The sequence below is a fragment of the Macaca fascicularis genome, chromosome 16 (genome assembly GCF_037993035.2).
Source record: "Macaca fascicularis isolate 582-1 chromosome 16, T2T-MFA8v1.1".
Lineage (NCBI taxonomy): Eukaryota > Metazoa > Chordata > Mammalia > Primates > Cercopithecidae > Macaca > Macaca fascicularis.
In genome coordinates, this window is record NC_088390.1 from 5,048,608 (window position 1) to 5,068,024 (window position 19,417).

Sequence of the window (19,417 nt, forward strand, 5' to 3'; positions counted from 1 at the left end):
GGAGGAGGAGGAGGAGGAGGAAGAGGAGGAGGAGAAGAAAAAGAAGAGAAAGAAAAAAGAACAACAAGAAAGAAGAAGAAAGGAGGAAAAGGAGGAGGAAGAAGAGGAGGAGGAGGAAGAAACAACAACAACCTTGGACTAGGAATGCTGGCAGGATGGTGTGGATGGAGAGTAGATTTGAGAGAGATGGGAGTAAAATCAGCAGGACTTGGTGATGGGGGATGAAAGACGGGAGACATTATAGATGACTATTAGGGATTGTGTCTGTGTTGATTGAATGGTTAGGTAAATGAGTGGATGATGGTGCCATTCACCAGGTTAAGCAACACAGAAGGAGAAGCCATTTGGAGAGAAATGATGACTTCAGCTTTGAACATACTGTTTTGGTGTCTGTGGGACATCCAACTAGAGATGTCCAGAAGACAGCTATACATATGTGCTTGTGTCTCAGGAGAAGGGTCTGGACTAGAGACATAGATTTGAGAGTCATTAGGTTGTAGGTGGTGGTTGAAGGCAAGGGAATGGATGAGGATAATCTCAGGTGGTTGCATAGCATAAGGAAAGAAGAGAAGGTCGGGCACAGTGGCTCCTGCCTCTAATCCCAGCACTTCGGGAGGCCAATGTGGGTGGATCACTGGAGGTCAGGAGTTCGAGACCAGGCTGACCAACATAGTGAAATCCCATCTCTACTAAAAATAAAAAAATTAGCTGGGCATTGTGGTGCATGCCTGTAATCCCGGCTACTCGGGAGGCTGAGACAGGAGAATTGCTTGAACCGGAGAGGCGGAGGTTGCAGTGAGCTGAGATCATGCCACTGCACTCCAGCCTGGGAAACAGAGCAAGACTCTGTCTCAAAAAAAAAGGGAAAGAAGAGAGCCTAAGCACAAACTCTGGGGGCAGGTTAATTGTTCAGGAAAGGCACAGGAGGGGGAATCTGTGAAGGAGACTGAGAAGACCCAACCAAACAGGTAAGAAGAAAACCAAGAAAATCACAGGGTCATGTGTCACAGAGGCCAAAAGGAGAATCCCAAGGGGTGAGTGGCCATGGGTATGTGGGCTGCTGAAATACAGGAAGATCACAGTGGAGAAGTGTCCCATGGACGTAGTGAAGGGAGGGCATTAAAGACCTTGGTAAGAACCGAGTCAATGGAGTAGCAGGGGAAAGAAATCAGCATAGACTGGGATGAGAAGGCAGAGAGAAAGGTGGGAGAGAATTAAAAGTAGGCAACTCAGGCCGAGGTGGGCAGATCATGAGGTCAGGAGATGAAGACCATCCTGGCAAACATGGTGAAACCCCGTCTCTACTGAAAAAAATACAAAAAATTAGCCAGGCATGGTGGCGGGCGCCGGTAGTCCCAGCTACTCCGAAGGCTGAGGCAGGAGAATGGCGTGAACCCGGGAGGCGGAGCTTGCAGTGAGCCGAGATGGTGCCACTGCACTTCAGCCTGGGCTACAGAGTGAGACTCCATCTCAAAAAAAAAAAAAATAAGTAGGCAATTCTCAGAATGCAGCTGTCAAGAGGAAGAGAAGGTGGCATCTGGAGAGGTTTTTTTGTTTTTAAGATGGAGTTTCGCTCTTGTCACCCAGGCTGGAGTACAATGGCACCATCTCGGCTCACCGCAACCTCCTTCCACTTCCCGGGTTCAAGTGATTCTCCTGCCTCAGCCTCCTGAGGAGCTGGAATTACAGGCATGTGCCACCACACCTGGCTAATGCATTTTTAGTAGAGACAGGGTTTCCCCATGTTGGTCAGGCTGGTCTCGAACTCCCAACCTCAGGTGATCCACCCACCTCAGCCTCCCAAAGCTATGGGATTACAGGTGTAAGCCACTGTGCCTGGCCCTGGAGAGGTTTTTAAAAGATGGCGGAAGGCTGTTTGGAGGAGTCCACCCCCATCTCCCCTGTGTAAAAGGAAAGCGGAAGAGAGAACCACAAAGGCCGCTTGGGGGAAAGCCGTGGAGTGAGGCGATAAGGGCTTGTGTCCAAGGGATTCCTGGTCACTGGAATCCCTATCAGGCCTGCATTTCCTCCTCACCCCCATCCCCTTTCTTGCCACTGGCTTAGTCCTCCATGGGGCTAGAAGAGAGAAGGACTGAGTTGAGTGGCACCTCAGAAGACGCTATGTGCCTTCGGAGGTCTTTCTGCCTGCCTGTAAGCCGGGGTTGGTGCTGGGGCAGGAGAGGGGTTGGAGGGAGGGGAAAGAGGGCCTGGAGCTAGTAGTTTAAGCTCTGCAGGCAAGGGTGGGAGAGGGGAGTAGGGAGGACAGGAGGTGTGAACGCTGTTTCTGGAAGCGAAGCTACAGGGGGAAGGGGACTGGGACCTGGGGGAATGCTTCCAGGGGCTGCAGGGGGGTCCACTCAAGGCCCCCTTGCCCACAGGTCCTCATGCCTCTCCTCCTCTTGCTGCTCCTGCTGCCAAGCCCCTTACGTCCCCACCCCATCTGTGAGGTCTCCAAAGTGGCCAGCCACCTAGAAGTGAACTGTGACAAGAGCAATCTGAGAGCGCTGCCTCCAGACCTGCCAAAAGACATGACAATCCTCCACTTGGGGGAGAACGTCCTGTACACCTTCTCCCTGGCATCCCTGGTGCCTTTCACTCGCCTCACTCAGCTGTACTTAGATAAGTGCGAGCTCACCAAGCTCCAGGTCGATGGGACACTGCCAGTGCTGGGGACCCTGGATCTATCCCACAATAAGCTGCAAAGCCTGCCCTTGCTAGGGCAGTCACTGCCTGCTCTCACCATCCTGGACGTCTCCTTCAACCAGCTGACCTCGCTGCCTCTTGGTGCCCTGCATGGTCTTGGCAAACTCCAAGAGCTCTACCTGAAAGGCAATGAGCTGAAGACCCTGCCCCCAGGGCTCCTGACGCCCACACCCAAGCTGGAGAAGCTCAGCCTGGCTAACAACCACTTGACCCAGCTCCCCGCCGGGCTCCTGGATGGGCTGGGGAATCTCGACACCCTTCTCCTCCAAGAGAACTCGCTGTATACGATACCAAAGGGCTTTTTTGGGTTCCACCTCCTGCCTTTTGCTTTTCTCCATGGGAACCCCTGGTTATGCAACTGTGAGATCCTCTATTTTCGTCGCTGGCTGCAGGACAATGCCGAAAATGTCTACGTGTGGAAGCAAGGTGTGGACGTCAAGGCCATGACCTCTAACGTGGCCAGTGTGCAGTGTGACAATTCAGACAAGACTCCTGTCTACAAATACCCGGGAAAGGGATGCCCCACCCTTGGTGATGAAGATGACCCAGGCCTATATGATGACTACACAGACGAGGACGCTGAGGGTGATGAGGTGCGTGCCACAAGGACTGTGGTCAAGTTCTCCACCAAAGCCCATACGACTCCCTGGGGTCTGTTCCACTCATGGTCTGCTGCTTCTCTAGACAGTCAAACGCCCTCCTCCTTGCATCCAACACAAGAATCCACTAAGGAGCAGACCACATTCCCACCCAGACGGACCCCAGATTTCACACTTCACATGGGATCTGCCACATTCTCCAAAACTCCAAAATCCACTACTGAACTGACCCCAAGCCCGACCACCTCAGAGCCCACCCCAAGCCCAACTACCCCGGAGCCCGCCCCAGAGCCCGCCCCAAGCCCGACCACCCCTGAGCCCACCCCAAGCCCAACCACCCAGGAGCCCACCCCAAGCCCGACCACCCCTGAGCCCACCCCAAGCCCAACCACCCAGGAGCCCACCCCAAGCCCGACCACCCCTGAGCCCACCCCAAGCCCAACCACCCAGGAGTCCACCCCAAGCCCGATCACCCCGGAGCCCACTCCAAGTCAGACCACCTCAGAGCCCACCCCAAGCCCAACCACCCAGGAGCCCACCCCAGAGCCTGCCCCAAGCCCGACCACCCCAGAGCCCACCCCAGAGCCTGCCCCAAGCCCGACCACCCCAGAGCCCACCCCAGAGCCTGCCCCAAGCCCGACCACCCCAGAGCCCACCCCAAGTCAGACCACCTCAGAGCCCTCCCCAAGCCCAACCACCCTGGAGCCCACCCCAAGCCCGACCACCCCAGAGCCCACCCCAACTCAGACCACCCCAGAGCCCTCCCCAAGCCCGATCACCCCAGAGCTGGCCACAAGCCCGACCATCCCGGAGTCCACCACAAGCCTGATCACTCCAAAAAGCATCATATTTTTGACTACCACAAAACCCGTATCACTCTTAGAATCCACCAAAAAAAACATCCCTGAATTTGATCAGCAACCAAAGCTCCGTGGGGTGCTCCAAGGGCATTTCGAGAGCTACAGAAATGACCCTTTTCTTCACCCCGACTTTTGCTGCCTCCTCCCCCTGGGCTTCTATGTCTTGGGTCTCCTCTGGCTGCTCTTTGCCTCTGTGGTCCTCATCCTGATGCTGACCTGGGTCAGGCATGTGAAACCACACGCCCTGGACTCTGGCCAAGGTGCTCCTCTGGCCACAGCCACACAAACCACACATCTGGAGCTGCAGAGGGGACGGCAAGTGACGGTGCCCCGGGCCTGGCTTCTCTTCCTTCGAGGCTCACTCCCCACTTTCCGCTCCAGCCTCTTCCTGTGGGTACGGCCTAATGGCCGTGTGGGGCCTCTAGTGGCAGGAAGGAGGCCCTCAGCTCTGAGTCAGGGTCGTGGTCAGGACCTGCTGGGCACAGTGAGCATTAGGTACTCTGGCCACAGCCTCTGAGGGTGGGAGGCTTGTGGACCTTGAGAGAGGAGCCTATGAGCTCTCCTATCGAATCTAGTTGGGGGTTGGGCGGATAAGGAACACAGAGTCATGGGGGAGGGGTCTTAATTCCTTTTTCTGTATCAGAAGCCCTCTCTTCGCACCACAGGCACACAACTTCAGTCCCAGCAAAGCAGAAAGGGTAATGACATGGAGTTGGGTGGGTCACAGGACAAAGCTCCCGATGCTGCATGGGGCGCTGCCAGACCTCACGGTGAATCATTTTGGCGGAATACAGCATGGTTCCCACGTGCATCTATGCACAGAAGAAAATCTGGAAAGTGATTTATCAGGATGTGAGCACTCATTGTGTCTGGATGTTACAAATATGGGTGGTTTTATTTTCTTTTTCCCTGTTTAGCATTTTCTAGTTTTCCACTATTATTGTATATTATCTGTATAATAAACAATAATTTTAGGGTTGGGAGTGATGGCTCATGCCTGTAATCCCAGCACTTTGGGAGGCCAAGATGGGTGGATCGCCAGAGGTTGGGAGTTTGAGACCAGCCTGGCAAACATGGTGAAACCCAGTCTCTACTAAAAATACAAAAATTAGCCAGGCATGGTGGTGCACACCTGTAATCCCAGCTACTCGGGAGGCTGGGGCCGGAGAATCGCTTGAACATGGGAGGTGGAAGTTGCAGAGAGCCAAGATTGTGCCACTGAACTCCAGCCTGGGTAACAGAGTGAGGCTCCATCTAAAAAAAAAAAAAAGCCTTCTGGCCGGGTGCAGGGGCTCACACCTGGAATTCCACACTCTGGAAGGCTGAGGCTGGTGGGTTGCTTGGACCCAGGAGTTTGACACCAGGCTTGGCAACATGGCAAAACCTGATCTCTACAAAAAATACAAAATGTCAGCCAGGTGTGGTGACGTGTGCCTGTGGTCCCAGGTACCTGGGTGGCTGAGGAGGGAGGATCACCTGAGCCTGGGAGACGGAGGCTGCAGTGAGCCCTGACTGTGCCACTGTACTCCCGCCTGGGTGACCCAGTGAGAGCCTGTCTCAAAACAACTTGGTTTCTTTCAGTGAAGAGTGGCTGGGGCACCTGTCATGAGAATTCACGAGGCTCCAACTGCCCCTACACTGGTCACAACTTATCCAATAGACCTTCAGTTATAGCCTGCACTTCCCCTGCCTGGGGTGCCTCCTTCTCTCCTCCAGGGCTGGCCACCCACCAGGCCACCCTAGGCATCAGATCCAGCTCAAAAATTGTCATCTTCCTGGAGTTTAACAACAACTGCTGACACCCACCTGGCAGCAGCCTGCAGTACTAGGGGCAAAGGTGGGTGCCTGCTTTGCACCTGCAGTCTCAGAAGTGCAGCTCTCACTGCCCAGGTCAGCAGGACAGCAAGGGGTGGGCCCTGCAGCATGCACCATTTGGTGAGTGTGACTGAATAGTCTTGGGTTTCCTGCTCTCAGGCTGGGACACAGGCAAACGGAACCCCATTTTTCTCATAAATCCTGCCATTCCCTAAACACACTGGTGTGGCTTCCTCTCCTGCCTTGTCTCCAGCCCAATCCAGGGCTTGGGGCCCAGAGAATGGGACCATGGAGACCCCCATCCCCCTCCAGATGGTCCCGGAAGATCTCCCAAACCTGAAAGTCTGACTGCATCTCTCCCCCGGTGGAGGACCAACTCCTGAGCTTGGCAGTCAGGGAGTGCCACGCACTGACCCCATCTGACAGTCCAGCTTCATCTCAAGGCAGATCACAGCCTGTGCTCCAACTATCACAAGCCTATAGATCACCTGCTCCCCGACAGTGTTTTACTCTAGGCCTTTGCCCTCAGTCCAGCCAGGTGTGCTGTCCTTGCCCCCTCCCCAGCCAGTATAACCACTCAGTGTGCAAGTCACTTCTCCCAGGTGAGGTCAGGTGCTTTCCAGGTTACCCTGCAACACTATTGCTACACTGTTTCCCAACTGCTCCTGTATAATCTTGCCTTCTGGACTGGAAACTCCTTAAGGACAAGGTTTAGGCTTCAAGTGTCTTACAATAGCCACTAAGGCCCAGGACAGAGTGTACACGGAGGCAGCAGCAGGGGTGCCACGATGCTGAGCTCCACCTCTTCTGCTGATGAGGCTCTGCCAAAGGGACAGCTCCCACCTGCTGCCTGCCTGTCCCCTAGCCTGGCCAGCACTCCTCAGTTTGACCTTCCCAAGTTCTTTTATGCCCCAAAGAGGTTTTAAGGCTCCTTGAGGGCTGGCCTGGGAACCACACATCTTCTAAAGAAATGGATAAGGTTCTCACTCTCCCCAGCCAAGGACGAAGATCAGGTCTCTGGCCAGCATCCCTCTTTCCTCAAGCTTCCAGTGCCCACCCACTTAAGCCCTGGCCCTCCACCCGCACTGCCTCCACCCCACAATGGTCTTCCTCTCTCAGAGTCTCTTTAACTCCTCCCTCTTTAGGCTGCAGAAGCAGTCATCAGACCGAGGGGCTTTTCCTGGGGATTATGTGAAATGATCTGTGCGTCTGTGGCATTCTTGGGCAAGTGGCTGGAGGAAACACGCTGGGCCTGGGATTTGAGTTTTTCTAGCCCTGTCAGCTGCTGTGGCATGACAGATTTACACAGCATTTGCATAAAACCAGCGGCTGCTTTTTCTTTAACAATTTTTCTTAAAAACTCCAGTTCCTATTCTCCAGGGGCACCAGCTTCTTTGTCCAGTCTCCTCCCCTCTCCTAGCCACCCCCCAGACTCTCCAGATTTGGGGCTGGTGTCATCAATCCGATTTATTAAGTCCTCAGTGAGGGGGAGGAAGGGCCACATCTCCCTCTGTAGGTCCTTTGACCATCTTGATGGCTTCTGCTCCTCCCTATCCCCTCAGTTCTGCCTTGGTTTCCCCAATGAGAAGGGGGATCTTCTGCTGTCCTGTGTGCCCTGAAACTAAAACCCAGGGGGAGGCCAGAAATCCTCAGGAAGTTTTCCAGCTCCCTGCAAGAATAGCCAGGGACAGAGAAATCACAGGATCAGGATGAGCAGGGCAAGCTGGAGCAGGGGGTAGAACAGACCAAGTCCTTTACCGCAGAGGAAGAAACCACACTGTGGAAGGGAAATAAATAGAGGGGTCCAGGGCAGCAGAGCCCAGGCCCCCAGGGCGCAGTGGCCATAGACGCAGCAGGCAAGTGGGAGCCCCCGGCCGCTTCAGCCACTGAGGAAGAGACGCCTGTAGGCCTTGTTCATCTGCTCCAAGAAGATGAAGGTGAGGACGGTGTGGGGACCCAGGCGGGCATAGTACGGTGTGAAGCCCTTCCACAGGCTGAAGAAGCCCTCGTAGCGGACAACCTTGAACAGGACATCCTAGACACAGACAAGCAGGGCGCTGGGGCTGGGACTCTAGGGCCCATCCCCCTTACCCAGCTGCCTTCACACCTTTCCCAGGGGATCTGACACCCCACCCAGGCTCCCAGAATGGCTTCCTCACCAGTCCGTTCTTGTATTCCGGCTTCCCATCAATCATCCGCATGTTCTGGATTCTGAAGGGGAGAAGGCAGGGGCATGAGAGACCGAAAGGACACCTTCCCACCCACCTCCAGGACCAGACTGCACACTCACCGGGTCTTGGCAATATCCACAGGCATGGAGGCAGCAGTGGTGACAAGACCGCTTATCATGCTGGCACAGAAGTGGCACAAGATGTTGTCAGAGAAGTAGCCTGGGGGAGGTGAGGCGGGGGTGGCAGTCAGCTCAGAGGTGGCTCAGGCCAGGCTGGGAGCTAAGGGCCCAGCTCTGGGTCTCACCTGAGTCCAGCAAGAACTGCTTGGATTGGGAGTAGGAGGCCAGCTGGGCAGCATTGACGACGACGGCCCGAGCCATGGTAGGGATGCAGCCCTGGAGGGAGGGGAGCGGGCAAGAGTCAGAAACCCCTAAAACCGGACTTCACAGCCCCCAAGTCTCCAGCCCCTCCACTCACCCGCCACAGGGTGAGGACTCCCTCTTCCCGGGTGATCCGAATCAGGGCATTAAACACATTTTTGTAGCCACGGCGCTGGTCAGCTGGAAGCCTGATAAGAAGGCAGGAAGAGGTCAAGATCAGGATAGCCCACAGGGCCCCACAGATGCAAAGAAAGGAAGGCCAGAACAGGTAAACGCTCTGCTCTAGATGTGGGATAGAAAAGGGGTCCTTTCATTCTAGATTCCAGGGAATGGGGCTGGGGTGAGGCTCAGACTTGGAACTCACCGGCCATCCGCAGTCATGCGGATAAGAGCCACTTCGGCTGGTGTTCCCACAAAGGCACCAGTGGCACCTGCCGTCATGCCAATCAGAGCCTTCAGCAGAAAGCCAGGGGGAGTACCATCAGCCCCAGTCAAGCGCTCAAACAACACGGTATAGATGCCAAGGCGGGTAGTGGTGTAGGTGGCCTGGCGCAGCAGGCCAGCCGACAGCCTGAGGAGCAGAGGGGTCAGCATATCAGGCCAAGGTCTGGAGCTACCAACCCACAGCCTACCCTCCATCCTGAGGCCCCAATACCCGGTGTAAATGCCCCTCAGGCCTTCTGCCTTCAGGATACTGGTGAGGGCATGGAAGCTGGTTTTGTACTCTCGAGTCTTGGCCCCTTCCCCACTCAGCTGCATCCGGTTCTTCACCAGGTCCAGGGGCTGGACAAAAACTGTAGCTCCCATCCTGGGGGAAGATAGAGGTGGAGTGAAGGGATTCACTATTCCAGATCTACCAGTGCCCACTGGAGCCTGGCAGCAAGAGGTTACAAAGGTCAGGGCCTGCCATGCGATTCAAGAATCAGGATGCTGGTGAGCATGTGTATAAGAGTCTATATGTACACCGAGTGCAACGGGTCTGAAAAGTCTAGTTGTCCAGTCGGGGCCATGCAATGCAAGTGCTCCAAGCAGCTTCATGACAGTCAAGCAGTGACCTGGGGCTGCACGCAGTCCGACACAGGGAGGGGACGAAGGGGCATCCAAGATTTAGGACTCCAGGTAGTCCTCCAGGAGCCATTTAATGGCCTGGAATCCCCTGTAGCCCGGCCAAGCTTAGCAATGCGCTGGGAAACTCAGGTGGCCCGGCGGGGATTGTGCAACGACCCCGCATGCAGTCCAGAAGGGGCCTTGCATGGGGCCCTAGCAGCCCATTGGGGAACTCGTAATACGCTGGAGATCACGCTGACCCCGTGCCGGCACAGTTCACTGCAACAGACCCAGAGATGAACCGGGCCCGGTTCCTTGCACCCGTCCCTTCCTCCTCTTTTCCCATCCCTGGGGCCTGAGCTTACCCGGCCAGGCCCCCAAACAGGAACTTGATGGACTTAGGGGAGGTACGGGGCTTCCCGTCCATCCCGCCGGCCCCGGCACTCGCCGTCGCCGCCATCGCCACTCAATGGCCCTCGGCTCCGGGTCCCGTGCGCGCGCGGCCCCGCTCGCGCCCAAGGTGACACCGCGCGCGCAACAGGGCGAGGGCGCGCGCACGCCCCTCCGGCTCTCAGGTCCGGCACCCGCTGGAAGCCGGCGCGGGCGCAGGCGCGCAGCGCAAAGGCGGCCGGGAGTAAGGCGGAGCTGAAGGAGGAGCTTGAGGGAAGCGTGCGAGAAGGGGTGTAACTGATTTAGGAAACCAGAGGAAAGGCGCAGTTTTCACCAAATTGGAATCGCGGGAAAATAGAGATGAGTTTGTCTCAAGGTCTCGCGAGATCGAGTGAGTACGGCTCACCAGAGTAGGAGAGCTCTCGCGATAGACACACCAAGCGTTCAGCAGCGAGGGGACGGGGGAGGTGGGGAGCACTCTCGCGAGATTTGAAGGAGCGGTGGCGGCGGCCAGCGGGAGGAGAGGTTTGTAAACTAGGTGGCTCCAGGTTTCCGGGCACCTTTATTAGGTCGTCTTCTGGGCCACCAGTGCTCCTTCCATCTCCACAGGCACTCCCTCCATCGCTGACCTTTCTTTAACCGGCCTTTTAGGACCGAAAGTTCTTCATCTCAAGCATCAAATGCTGAAAGCGGCCTGACTTTCTCTACCGGAAGCCCTTTTCCAGAGGCTGGGAACACGGCCCACCTGGCAGGAAGTCCCACCTCCTTGAGCTCCGCCACCCTTCCCGAAGTTTTTCTGTCACCTGTGTTAGGCTCCGTACCCTTTCCCCGTTTTATCCCCGTACCAGAAAAGGATACATTTAGTGCCTCTCACCCAGCTCCACTAAACGGGTTGGATATCTCATTCTTTGAGTCGGGGTTCCTTCCCCGGCGCCTCCATGTAGCTGGGAAGTGGGACCTGGGGGTGGTTGGACCCCTGGGATCCTAAAGGAGGGGCAGGGAGGGCGCAGAACTCCGCTTCTGCTCCTTGCTACCAGGACGAGCGGCCTCCTCAGCCTCTTTCCTCCCGCTGCCATGCACCCTGCAGCCTTCCCGCTTCCTGTGGTTGTGGCCGCTGTGCTGTGGGGAGCGGCCCCCATCCGGGGGCTCATTCGAGCGGTGAGTCCGAGGGACGGAGGAGGCAAGGGCGCTGAAGGGAAGGGTTGCAGGCTGAAGGGGAACATTGCCTTTTTTGTCCGCAGACCTCGGACCACAATGCCAGCATGGACTTTGCAGACCTCCCAGCTCTGTTTGGGGCTACCTTGAGCCAAGAGGGACTCCAGGTGATTTTCTTTCTTTTCTTTCTTCCTCTCCTTCCCCCCCTTTCCTTCCTTTTCTGTCTTTTTTCTTTTTTTAATATTTAGCAAGATCTTCCATCCTGGGCTGGGGTTGGGGAGGTTTGTCCTGGGTGAAACTGGAGGTAGGAAAATCAAGTTAGGAACTGAGCACGTATAGTGTAGAATCCAGAATCCAGAGGGAGAAGACAAAGTGTCCACCCCTGGAACTCCGAGGTTATCAGGGAGACTGAAAGTGGACAGAGACGGAAGGTAGGATCAACGGTCCTTATCAAGAGGGTCTCAGAAGCTATTGCTTGTATGACCTTGGGCAAGTTAATTTCTCTTTGAGCCTTAGTTTGTTTTACTGTAAAATGGGATATTTTAAGTTTTCCTAGGGTTATTGTGAAGATTAAATTAGATACGCAATTTTTGTAGTACTTCATCCCAAAGACTGCCACATAGCAAGAACTCAGTTGGGCCGTAGTAGCAGTGGAGTTGTTTGTGAGATGGGTAATTAGAAAATTGAAGAGGCCGGGCGCGGTGACTCACATCTGTAATCCCAGTTCAAGACCAGCCTGGCTAACATAGTGAAACCCTATCTCTACTAAAATTACAAACATTAGCTGTGCATGATGGTGCATGACTGTAGTCCCAACTACTTGGGAGACTGAGGCAGGAGAATCACCTGAACCCGGGAGGTGGAGGTTGCAGTGAGTCGAGATCGCACCACTGCACTCCAGCCTGGGTGGCAGAACGAGACTCCATCTCAAAAAAAGAAAAAGAAAATTGAAGGGAAGGGAGTGTGTTCTGTGTAAGTATTGGAGAGGAAACTGTGAAACAGAACTTGAGAGTCAGAACATTAGAAGGCAAAGTAATTGCATTAGCTTGCGGTTTAGGGTACAGATTAGCCCATCTGGGACAGCGAGAGGGATGATGGGAGAGTTTGGTGAAGGGATGTTTTATGTCATTACCTTTTCAAGAGGCTAAGAGAAAGTTGTGAGGTTGCGATGCTCAGACCCCAGGAAGGAGAAGGAAGTGAGGATAGAGGATGTGCAGCATGTGGGCTGGTGTGTTTGGTGGCCCTTGTAGGAGTGAAACCTAGGGAGGAGAAATCTCACTGTTGTTTGCTTCCATCCTTCAGGGGTTCCTTGTGGAGGCTCACCCAGACAATGCCTGCAGCCCCATTGCCCCACCACCCCCAGCCCCGGTCAATGGGTCAGTCTTTATTGCGCTGCTTCGAAGATTCGACTGCAACTTTGACCTCAAGGTTGCTGAATGTGGAGTGGGAGCTGGGCAGCTGAGGGTAAAAAAAGGCACCAGGAATGAAGACAAGTCAGGCCTATGATGGCTCCTTGTCCTCTGCCTTGTCTTCCTAGGTCCTAAATGCCCAGAAGGCTGGATATGGTGCCGCTGTAGTACACAATGTGAATTCCAATGAACTTCTGAACATGGTGTGGAACAGTGGTAAGGCTGGAGGAATCTATACAGCTGGGCTTTCAGTAGGACCCAGAGATGGTGGGAAGGCTGAAGGTTTCAGGAAAAGCCAATCCTTTAGGTGGGTTGGGGCGAAAGTGCCAGATGCCAGGGTTCCCAAAGGATTTGAGTAGAAGGTTGTGAGTCCCCAGAGTAACACCTTGATCCCTGCAGAGGAAATCCAGCAGCAGATCTGGATCCCATCTGTATTTATTGGGGAGAGAAGCTCCGAGTACCTGCGTGCCCTCTTTGTCTACGAAAAGGGGTAGGACATATGCCTCCTTCCCATTCTTCCTTCAGCAAGCAGTTCCATGCCAACCTGGAGCCCAGGCCTCATTACCCGAACCATTCAGCCTCCTGTCCTTCCTTCCCTGCCTCTTTGACTTTATTCCCATTCCCATCCCCACCTATGGGCTTTGTCCAGAGCCAGTTGCTTTGTCCCTCTGTTTTTCTCCCTTTGCCTTTCTTTCCCTGCTGAGACTGGTCATCCTTTCCCAGGGCTCGGGTGCTTCTGGTTCCAGACAATACCTTCCCCTTGGGCTATTACCTCATCCCTTTCACAGGGATTGTGGGACTGCTGGTTTTGGCCATGGGAGCAGTAATGGTGAGTAGCTGAGGGAACATGATGGGAAGCACTGAGGCCAGACTGGATCTGGAGTTGGGAGTGGCTTGTCCTAGATTGTCTAGTTTTATTCCTAAGCCTTGTCCATCCACCCCCTCTTCCACCAGATAGTTCGTTGTATCCAGCACCGGAAACGGCTCCAGCGGAATCGACTTACCAAAGAGCAACTGAAACAGATTCCTACACATGACTATCAGAAGGGTGAGGGGTTAGGGGAGGAGAGGGTTTTTCCCACCGTTTACCTGGTTCTGAAGGACTTTGAGCCCAGAAGATAGGGTATACAAAGATGGCAGTGGCTGGGCACAGTGGCTCACGTAATCCTAAGTGCCTGTAATCCCAGCACTTTGGAAGGCCGAGGTGGGTAGGTCGCTTGAGCCCAGGAGTTTGAGACCAGCCTGGGCAACATGATGAAACAAAAAAATCCCACCACTTTGGGAGGCTGAGGCAAGTGAATCCCTGGACCCCAGGAGTTCCAGGCCAGCCTGGGCAACGTGGTGAGACCCCATCTCTATAAAATATAACAAAAATTAGCTGAGCATGGTGGTGTGCGCTTGTAGTCCCAGCTACTTGGGAGACTGAGAAAGGAGAATCACTTGAACCAGGAAGGCGGAGGTTGTAGGGGGCTGAGATTGCACCACTGTGCTCCAGCCTGGGCAACAGAGGGAGTCCCTTTCTCAAAAAAATAAAAGTAATAAAGATGGCAGTAAGAAATTTTCAGCTTGAGATGCTGTCTTGTCTTGTTTTTACCCATAAATACAGTGAAGATGGGAGAGATGTAAAGCAAAGATGATTAAGTGAAATAATTGTGGGAAATAATAGAGGGACAGACTTTGCTTATGGGGGATGTGGAGAGCAGAAAAATGGGAGGAATGGGGGAGGATTCAGTTAGAGAAGGAAGAAAGTGGTACTGTGGGGCTGGGGCTTTAGGCCCTGGGGCCTCCAGTGCCCGTATAAGGCTATGGCAGAAGCTCTGCCCATTTCCGTCCCTTCCACTCCGTATCTCCACCCTCACACCTCCCCAAAAACCACTTCCCTTCTTACCTCTGCTTCTCTTTGCTTGTCCCTTTTAGCCCTAAATTCTTCCATGTTCTGCCCTGACCTTATCCTGCCTACCTGTCTTAGCTCTTCCACTGGCTTTGTAGGTGAGGGAAAATTTTCGCAAGGCTTTAAAAGCCTTAGCCCTGGGTCACGATGGCTCAGTGAAGGACTAGATTATTTTCTTTCTGTCCCAGGAGACCAGTATGATGTCTGTGCCATCTGCCTGGATGAATATGAAGATGGAGACAAGCTGCGGGTACTCCCCTGTGCTCATGGTGAGGCCCTCACTGCCTGCCCATGCCCCTCTGCCACTGGCAGCCACCAGGTGCTTCACCTTGTTCCTCTCTGCAGCCTACCACAGCCGCTGCGTGGACCCCTGGCTGACTCAGACCCGGAAGACCTGCCCCATTTGCAAGCAGCCTGTTCATCGTGGTCCTGGGGACGAAGAGCAAGAGGAAGAAGCTCAGGGGCAAGAGGAGGGTGAAGAAGGGGAGCCAAGGGACCACCCTGCTTCCGAAAGGACCCCACTTTTGGGTTCTAGCCCCACTCTTCCCACCTCATTTGGTTCCCTAGCCCCAGCTCCCCTTGTTTTTCCTGGGCCTTCAACAGATCCCCCACCCTCTCCTCCCTCTTCCCCCGTCATCCTGGTCTAATAACCCTCTACATGTACACTTCTGGTGACCTATTTGCACAGACCGTCTTCTTCCCTCCAGTCTTCTAAGTTGAGGGATAGGGGACATTCCATCCTAAGTTGCTCCCTTACCCACACCTATCCTTTTGAGGGGCATTGGGGTGGGGCTGGGGCAAGCAAAGGGACTGGGTCTTCACTTCTTGGGCTAATAAAATTGTTTTTTGTGGACTAAGGAAGGGTGAGATAATTTTTAGGTGAACTTAACCCTTTGGGGGAATCACCCCTTTAGCCATAAGGAGCAAGAGAATGCTGAGACACTAACCTATAGTCATGGGGACAGCCCCAGCAGGCATTTGCTATGACTCAGGGGGAGCCCCACCCACAAGGATGACTCAACTAGCCCTGCCTTGCCTGCAGGCCTGCACCCATTCTCTGGTCCAGATGGCTCTATTCCATTATCCACCAATTTAACCAGCACACTGAGGACTTAGGCCTGGAAATGCCACTGTGGAGGGGCAGGGCCACCTGGCCAGAAGCTCAAATTCTTGCACCTTGTAGTACCTCAACCTTCCTGCTCCCAAGCCATGATAAAGGAGGCAAGTCACAGTGCCTGTCCCCCATTCTGACACCCAAGCTCAAATCACACAGCACCTTGTTAGAATCTTTTTTATTCAGAAAAAAAAAAAAAAAACCCAAAAAACAAAAAAGTTTTCCAACCACACACAGGAGGGGTATGGGTAGGGGGAGTTGTCTGTCCATCCAGCCCTGGTCCCCAGCCCATGTGGTTTTGGCAGCAATAAGGGGTATGGGGTAATGGCCTAAAAAATAAAATGGTGTATGTGTGTATGGGGGAGGAAAGGGGTGCAAAGCTGTGGGGAGCGGTGAAGGGGAAGGGACAGACGAGGTCAGTACTGGGAGCGCCGAAGGTGGGAGGCCATTTCATAACATTTCTTGTTGATCAAACCACCGTGGACACCTTCTTTGCCCATCAGCAGGACTAGCGCTGGAGGAGGAAAGAGAAAGGAGGCTAGGACCCAGGTGTCACAATTCCACCCCCTGCCAGCTGTTCAGCAGCTGTCCAGCCCTGGGGGCTGTAACCCAACCTCATCTCTCCCAACCCCCCCCAACACACACACACAGGCAGGCTGTCAGTCACCCTGAAACAATAAGGCTTTTCAAAAGAGGAAAATCAAGCTTAAATGCTGGAGAGGAACAGACTAAAAACTTAGGGGTCAAAGGCTCATAGACTGTTGACTCGTGTTCAGGCTAGAAAGGGCTGTGGATGAGCATGCCACCTCCAGGTTCTAACAAAAGAGCTCAAACGATTAACTAGATGATGATTCAGGACCCCAAGAATCTACCTATACTCCTAGAAAACAGTTTCTAATCCGAGCTCAAGGCAGGAAGTAACTTAAGAGGTAATGCAGTTCAACAACTTCGAATTACAAGATGAGGAACTGAGACGGAAATGGAGGGACTATCCCATGTTCCATCCAGCATCCAGCAGACAAGGGGCAGAATACTGGTCTGACTGCCTTCATGCTGGGGAATCACACAAGAAAGCACCCTCAAGATTACCAGAAGGCGGTACATGAGAGATCTTGACGCTAGAGGAATGGTAAGACTCAGGAACTCACTCTTGTCAGTCTTGGTGACAGTGACATTGAAGGTGGGGGCCCCACCGGTGCTCTTGGTACGAAGATCCATGCTAAACTCCCCATCCTGCAGCAGTGAGTCCCGGATCACCGAACATTTCTGGCCCCCAAGTGTCAGCCCATTGACGTAAAAACTTGACCGGTCTTTGCCAACCAGGACACCCACCTCAGCTGGCTGGAAGAGGAACCAAGCGCCCATCAAGTTAGTCAGTGCACCAAGATTCCCACCTTGTTCTCCAAAGACCCACCCCGCGAAGTTATATACTCAGTACCCATCAATAAACTGTGAGAAACTCTGAGGACTGTGGAACGTTAGTGCAGAAAACGATCATGATTCTCAAACCTAGAATATGGGACTAGGGAGGAAGAGATGATATACTCCTCTAGAGATTTAGATCTCAGTGTTAATGGGGGAAAGTAAACCCAGGAAATAAAGGGAATCAGTGATAAAAGTGAGGAGTCTTTGGATGCTCAGAACTCTCCTTCAGGAAAAGCAGAAGCGGAGAGGGGAAGGGAGGGGGGCGGGCGAGGCAAGAGAAGCAACTTTGCCCTTATTTGGTCAAAGGTTCTGCAGGAGCTCTTAGGGCCCGGACGCCTGGGTCTCCAAGTAACCTAGTTTAGCTCCAGGTATGTCTGCCCTGACAAGAGGAAGCAGACCCCTGGGGGCTTTCCGGGAAAGTTGGAAAACTTCTGAAGGTGGACGGGGGCTAGACCCGGCAAGTCAGCTCTCGGGTCTAGGTACCCCAGGAACCTTTTCCCCCCTCCCCCTTTCACCCCAAGCCCCCACATCCGGTTCCCTCCCGCCCGGAAACCCCCTTCCCCCCCTTTCGAACTTCCGCTCCCCCTCCCCACTTCCGGGCAGTGTGGACAGGGAGATGGTGGTGGGAGCAGCGGTAGTCAACTCATATTCTTTCGCTTATGCTGTCTCAGAACTTCTCACAAAGTTCCCCTGCTCCAGGCCCCGCCGGATGGCGGGAAGGGAGGGCGAGGGGACTTCCGGGATTGGCCTCGCAGGAATGTTGAGTCCAACGTGCTGAGCTGGGGGGGCGTGTGGTGGCCTCGCCCTCTCTAACGGAGTTGGGAGGGGCCGGGAGTCCACAGAGGGTGGGCAAGGGACCAATACCACGCGCCTGGGGCTCCCTCCCGCACCAGGGGAAACAATGGTAGAGGGGCGCGAGCTGGCGGCCGGACGGGGAGCTGGGGATTCGAGGGTCCCCGGGTCACCTCTCAATCCCAATCCCCAATTAAAATTGAGGCGCGTCCCCACCCCGCCCTGGGAGAGGCGGAAGTGGGCCGCCGCACCGGGCGCCGCGCCCCTCCCCGCCCTGTGCCCCGGATGTAACGCCCCGTCGCGGAAAGCGGGGTAGCGGGCGGGATGGGCGCCGCCGCCTGGGGCATACGACTTAGGAGCAACCGAGGGACCCGCTCACGTGCAGCCGCCATTCGCGCCGCTTCCAGGACAAGCACCCAGTCAGGGCCTCTCGCTGCGCGCTCTAGACCGCGCCCGCCCCCACCCAAGTCCCTCCCACAGGGTCCAAGCCCGACCAGTGCCCCGGACCGCAGGCCTCGCAGTACCGTGATGTTGACGAAGGTTTTCCCGGGGACGGCGGCCCAGACGGAGGGCGAGTCCTTGTAACCCACGATGGCCGCGTCCTGACAGGTCCCGTCCGCCATGAGGTTGTCGATGTAGGCGTTCCACCCGGCCATGGCGCTGCTACTGGGGCTGCTCTCGGCGCTGCTGCTGGGGCCGCGGGCTGGGCACGAGCTGCCTCGGCTGGCGGGCGGGGGGAGGCGGAGAGCTCGAGACACGCGCTGCCGTCCGGACCGCGGCTCTGCTCGCTGTGCAGCAGCCCTCGCACCGCCACTTCCTGCTCCTCCCCCCCGCCCCGCTAGATTTTTATTTGCAAAGGACGGTAGGGGCGGGGCCTACTCCCCATTCCCTCCCTCCCCCACTCGCCAGCCCAGACACCGAAGTTTGCAAATGCAATTTTAAAAATCCCTCCCCCTATTGCAAAATTTGCAGAGTTCGATGGAAAGCAATGTAGAAAGATGGGGGGTGGCGGCAGAGAGGTGAAGGGTAGGGTTTGCTCCAATTTGCATTGAATATAAACCAGACTTTGCTATCGGGGCAGGGAGTGAGCCAGAAGGAAGGAAGGGAAGAGAAAGGAGGAAGAATTAGCAAGCCGCAAATTTAGCAAATTAAGGAGAGTTCGGGGAGTCCAGGGTTAAACGGGATGACTCCTCCTTCCCCCACCTCCGCCGAAGGGAAGGACCGGCGGGCGGCGGCGCGTGTGCCCGCGCCTGCGCCTGCGCCAAGGCCGGGAGGGAGAGCGCATGGGGCGGTCCGGGCCGGAGCCGGCTGCACGGGAGCGCGCCCGACCCGACCCCTGTGGACCCTCCGGGAAAGGAAGGCGGGCTGGGGACGTGTCTCCCGCCTGGCGGAAAGGGCGGGGGCGAAGCCGTGCACGCTGCCGCCTCACCACCCTTGATTTTACTTATTCAATAGGAAAGCAAAGGGAGTTTGGCCAAATACCCTAGTCGCTCTCATAGCTGAAGGCACCCACCGGGGCCACTTCGGTCCCCAGCGTCTTCCCGGGTAGTGCAGGTTAGGTTCACCAGGGCCCATTCTCAGTCCAGAGGATTGTCCCTTCTCTGGATCGGCTCTAGCCCAGGGCCTTATCCCATATCCCAGCCGCGCCCGCCCCGGGCAGGCAATG

General features: G+C 55.1%; 4 protein-coding genes across 12 annotated transcripts; 2 read left to right on the forward strand and 2 right to left on the reverse strand.

Moving 5' to 3' along the window:
- Nucleotides 1-2,062: 2,062 nt before the first annotated feature.
- Nucleotides 2,063-6,474, forward strand: GP1BA (glycoprotein Ib platelet subunit alpha). The gene is made up of 2 exons (XM_065532267.2): nt 2,063-2,151; nt 2,379-6,474. Exons 1-2 carry the CDS (start codon nt 2,071-2,073, stop codon nt 4,677-4,679), a joined length of 2,382 nt encoding a protein of 793 aa, XP_065388339.1. The 5' UTR covers nt 2,063-2,070; the 3' UTR covers nt 4,680-6,474.
- A 952-nt stretch (nt 6,475-7,426) lies between these two features.
- Nucleotides 7,427-10,171, reverse strand: SLC25A11 (solute carrier family 25 member 11). Its single transcript, XM_005582612.4, has 8 exons — nt 9,941-10,171; nt 9,184-9,336; nt 8,893-9,099; nt 8,626-8,716; nt 8,453-8,543; nt 8,268-8,367; nt 8,137-8,188; nt 7,427-8,012 (listed from the first exon to the last, which is right to left on the reverse strand). Exons 1-8 carry the CDS (start codon nt 10,033-10,035, stop codon nt 7,857-7,859), a joined length of 945 nt encoding a protein of 314 aa, XP_005582669.1. The 5' UTR covers nt 10,036-10,171; the 3' UTR covers nt 7,427-7,856.
- Nucleotides 10,172-10,216: 45 nt separating this feature from the next.
- On the forward strand, nt 10,217-15,277 carry RNF167 (ring finger protein 167). Of its 8 annotated transcripts, none has more exons than XM_065532269.1 (11): nt 10,217-10,356; nt 10,617-10,856; nt 11,003-11,123; nt 11,207-11,287; nt 12,423-12,548; nt 12,658-12,745; nt 12,929-13,019; nt 13,253-13,358; nt 13,484-13,577; nt 14,609-14,689; nt 14,766-15,277. In XM_065532269.1, the coding sequence occupies exons 3-11, from the start codon at nt 11,040-11,042 to the stop codon at nt 15,065-15,067; spliced, it is 1,053 nt and encodes a 350-aa protein (XP_065388341.1). In that variant the 5' UTR covers nt 10,217-10,356; nt 10,617-10,856; nt 11,003-11,039; the 3' UTR covers nt 15,068-15,277. The 8 variants fall into 8 exon arrangements, with proteins under 8 accessions (XP_065388341.1, XP_065388342.1, XP_065388344.1 ...); XM_065532270.1 differs by lacking the exon at nt 10,217-10,356 and adding an exon at nt 10,442-10,490; XM_065532272.1 differs by lacking the exon at nt 10,217-10,356 and adding an exon at nt 10,442-10,490 and having other exon boundaries at nt 11,053-11,123.
- A 420-nt stretch (nt 15,278-15,697) lies between these two features.
- PFN1 (profilin 1) lies at nt 15,698-18,570 on the reverse strand. 2 transcript variants are annotated; one of them, XM_045376335.2, is made up of 3 exons: nt 18,276-18,570; nt 16,683-16,875; nt 15,698-16,048 (listed from the first exon to the last, which is right to left on the reverse strand). In XM_045376335.2, the coding sequence occupies exons 1-3, from the start codon at nt 18,405-18,407 to the stop codon at nt 15,951-15,953; spliced, it is 423 nt and encodes a 140-aa protein (XP_045232270.1). In that variant the 5' UTR covers nt 18,408-18,570; the 3' UTR covers nt 15,698-15,950. The 2 variants fall into 2 exon arrangements, with proteins under 2 accessions (XP_045232270.1, XP_045232269.2); XM_045376334.3 differs by lacking the exon at nt 15,698-16,048 and having other exon boundaries at nt 16,459-16,875.
- Between the last annotated feature and the right edge of the window lie 847 nt (nt 18,571-19,417).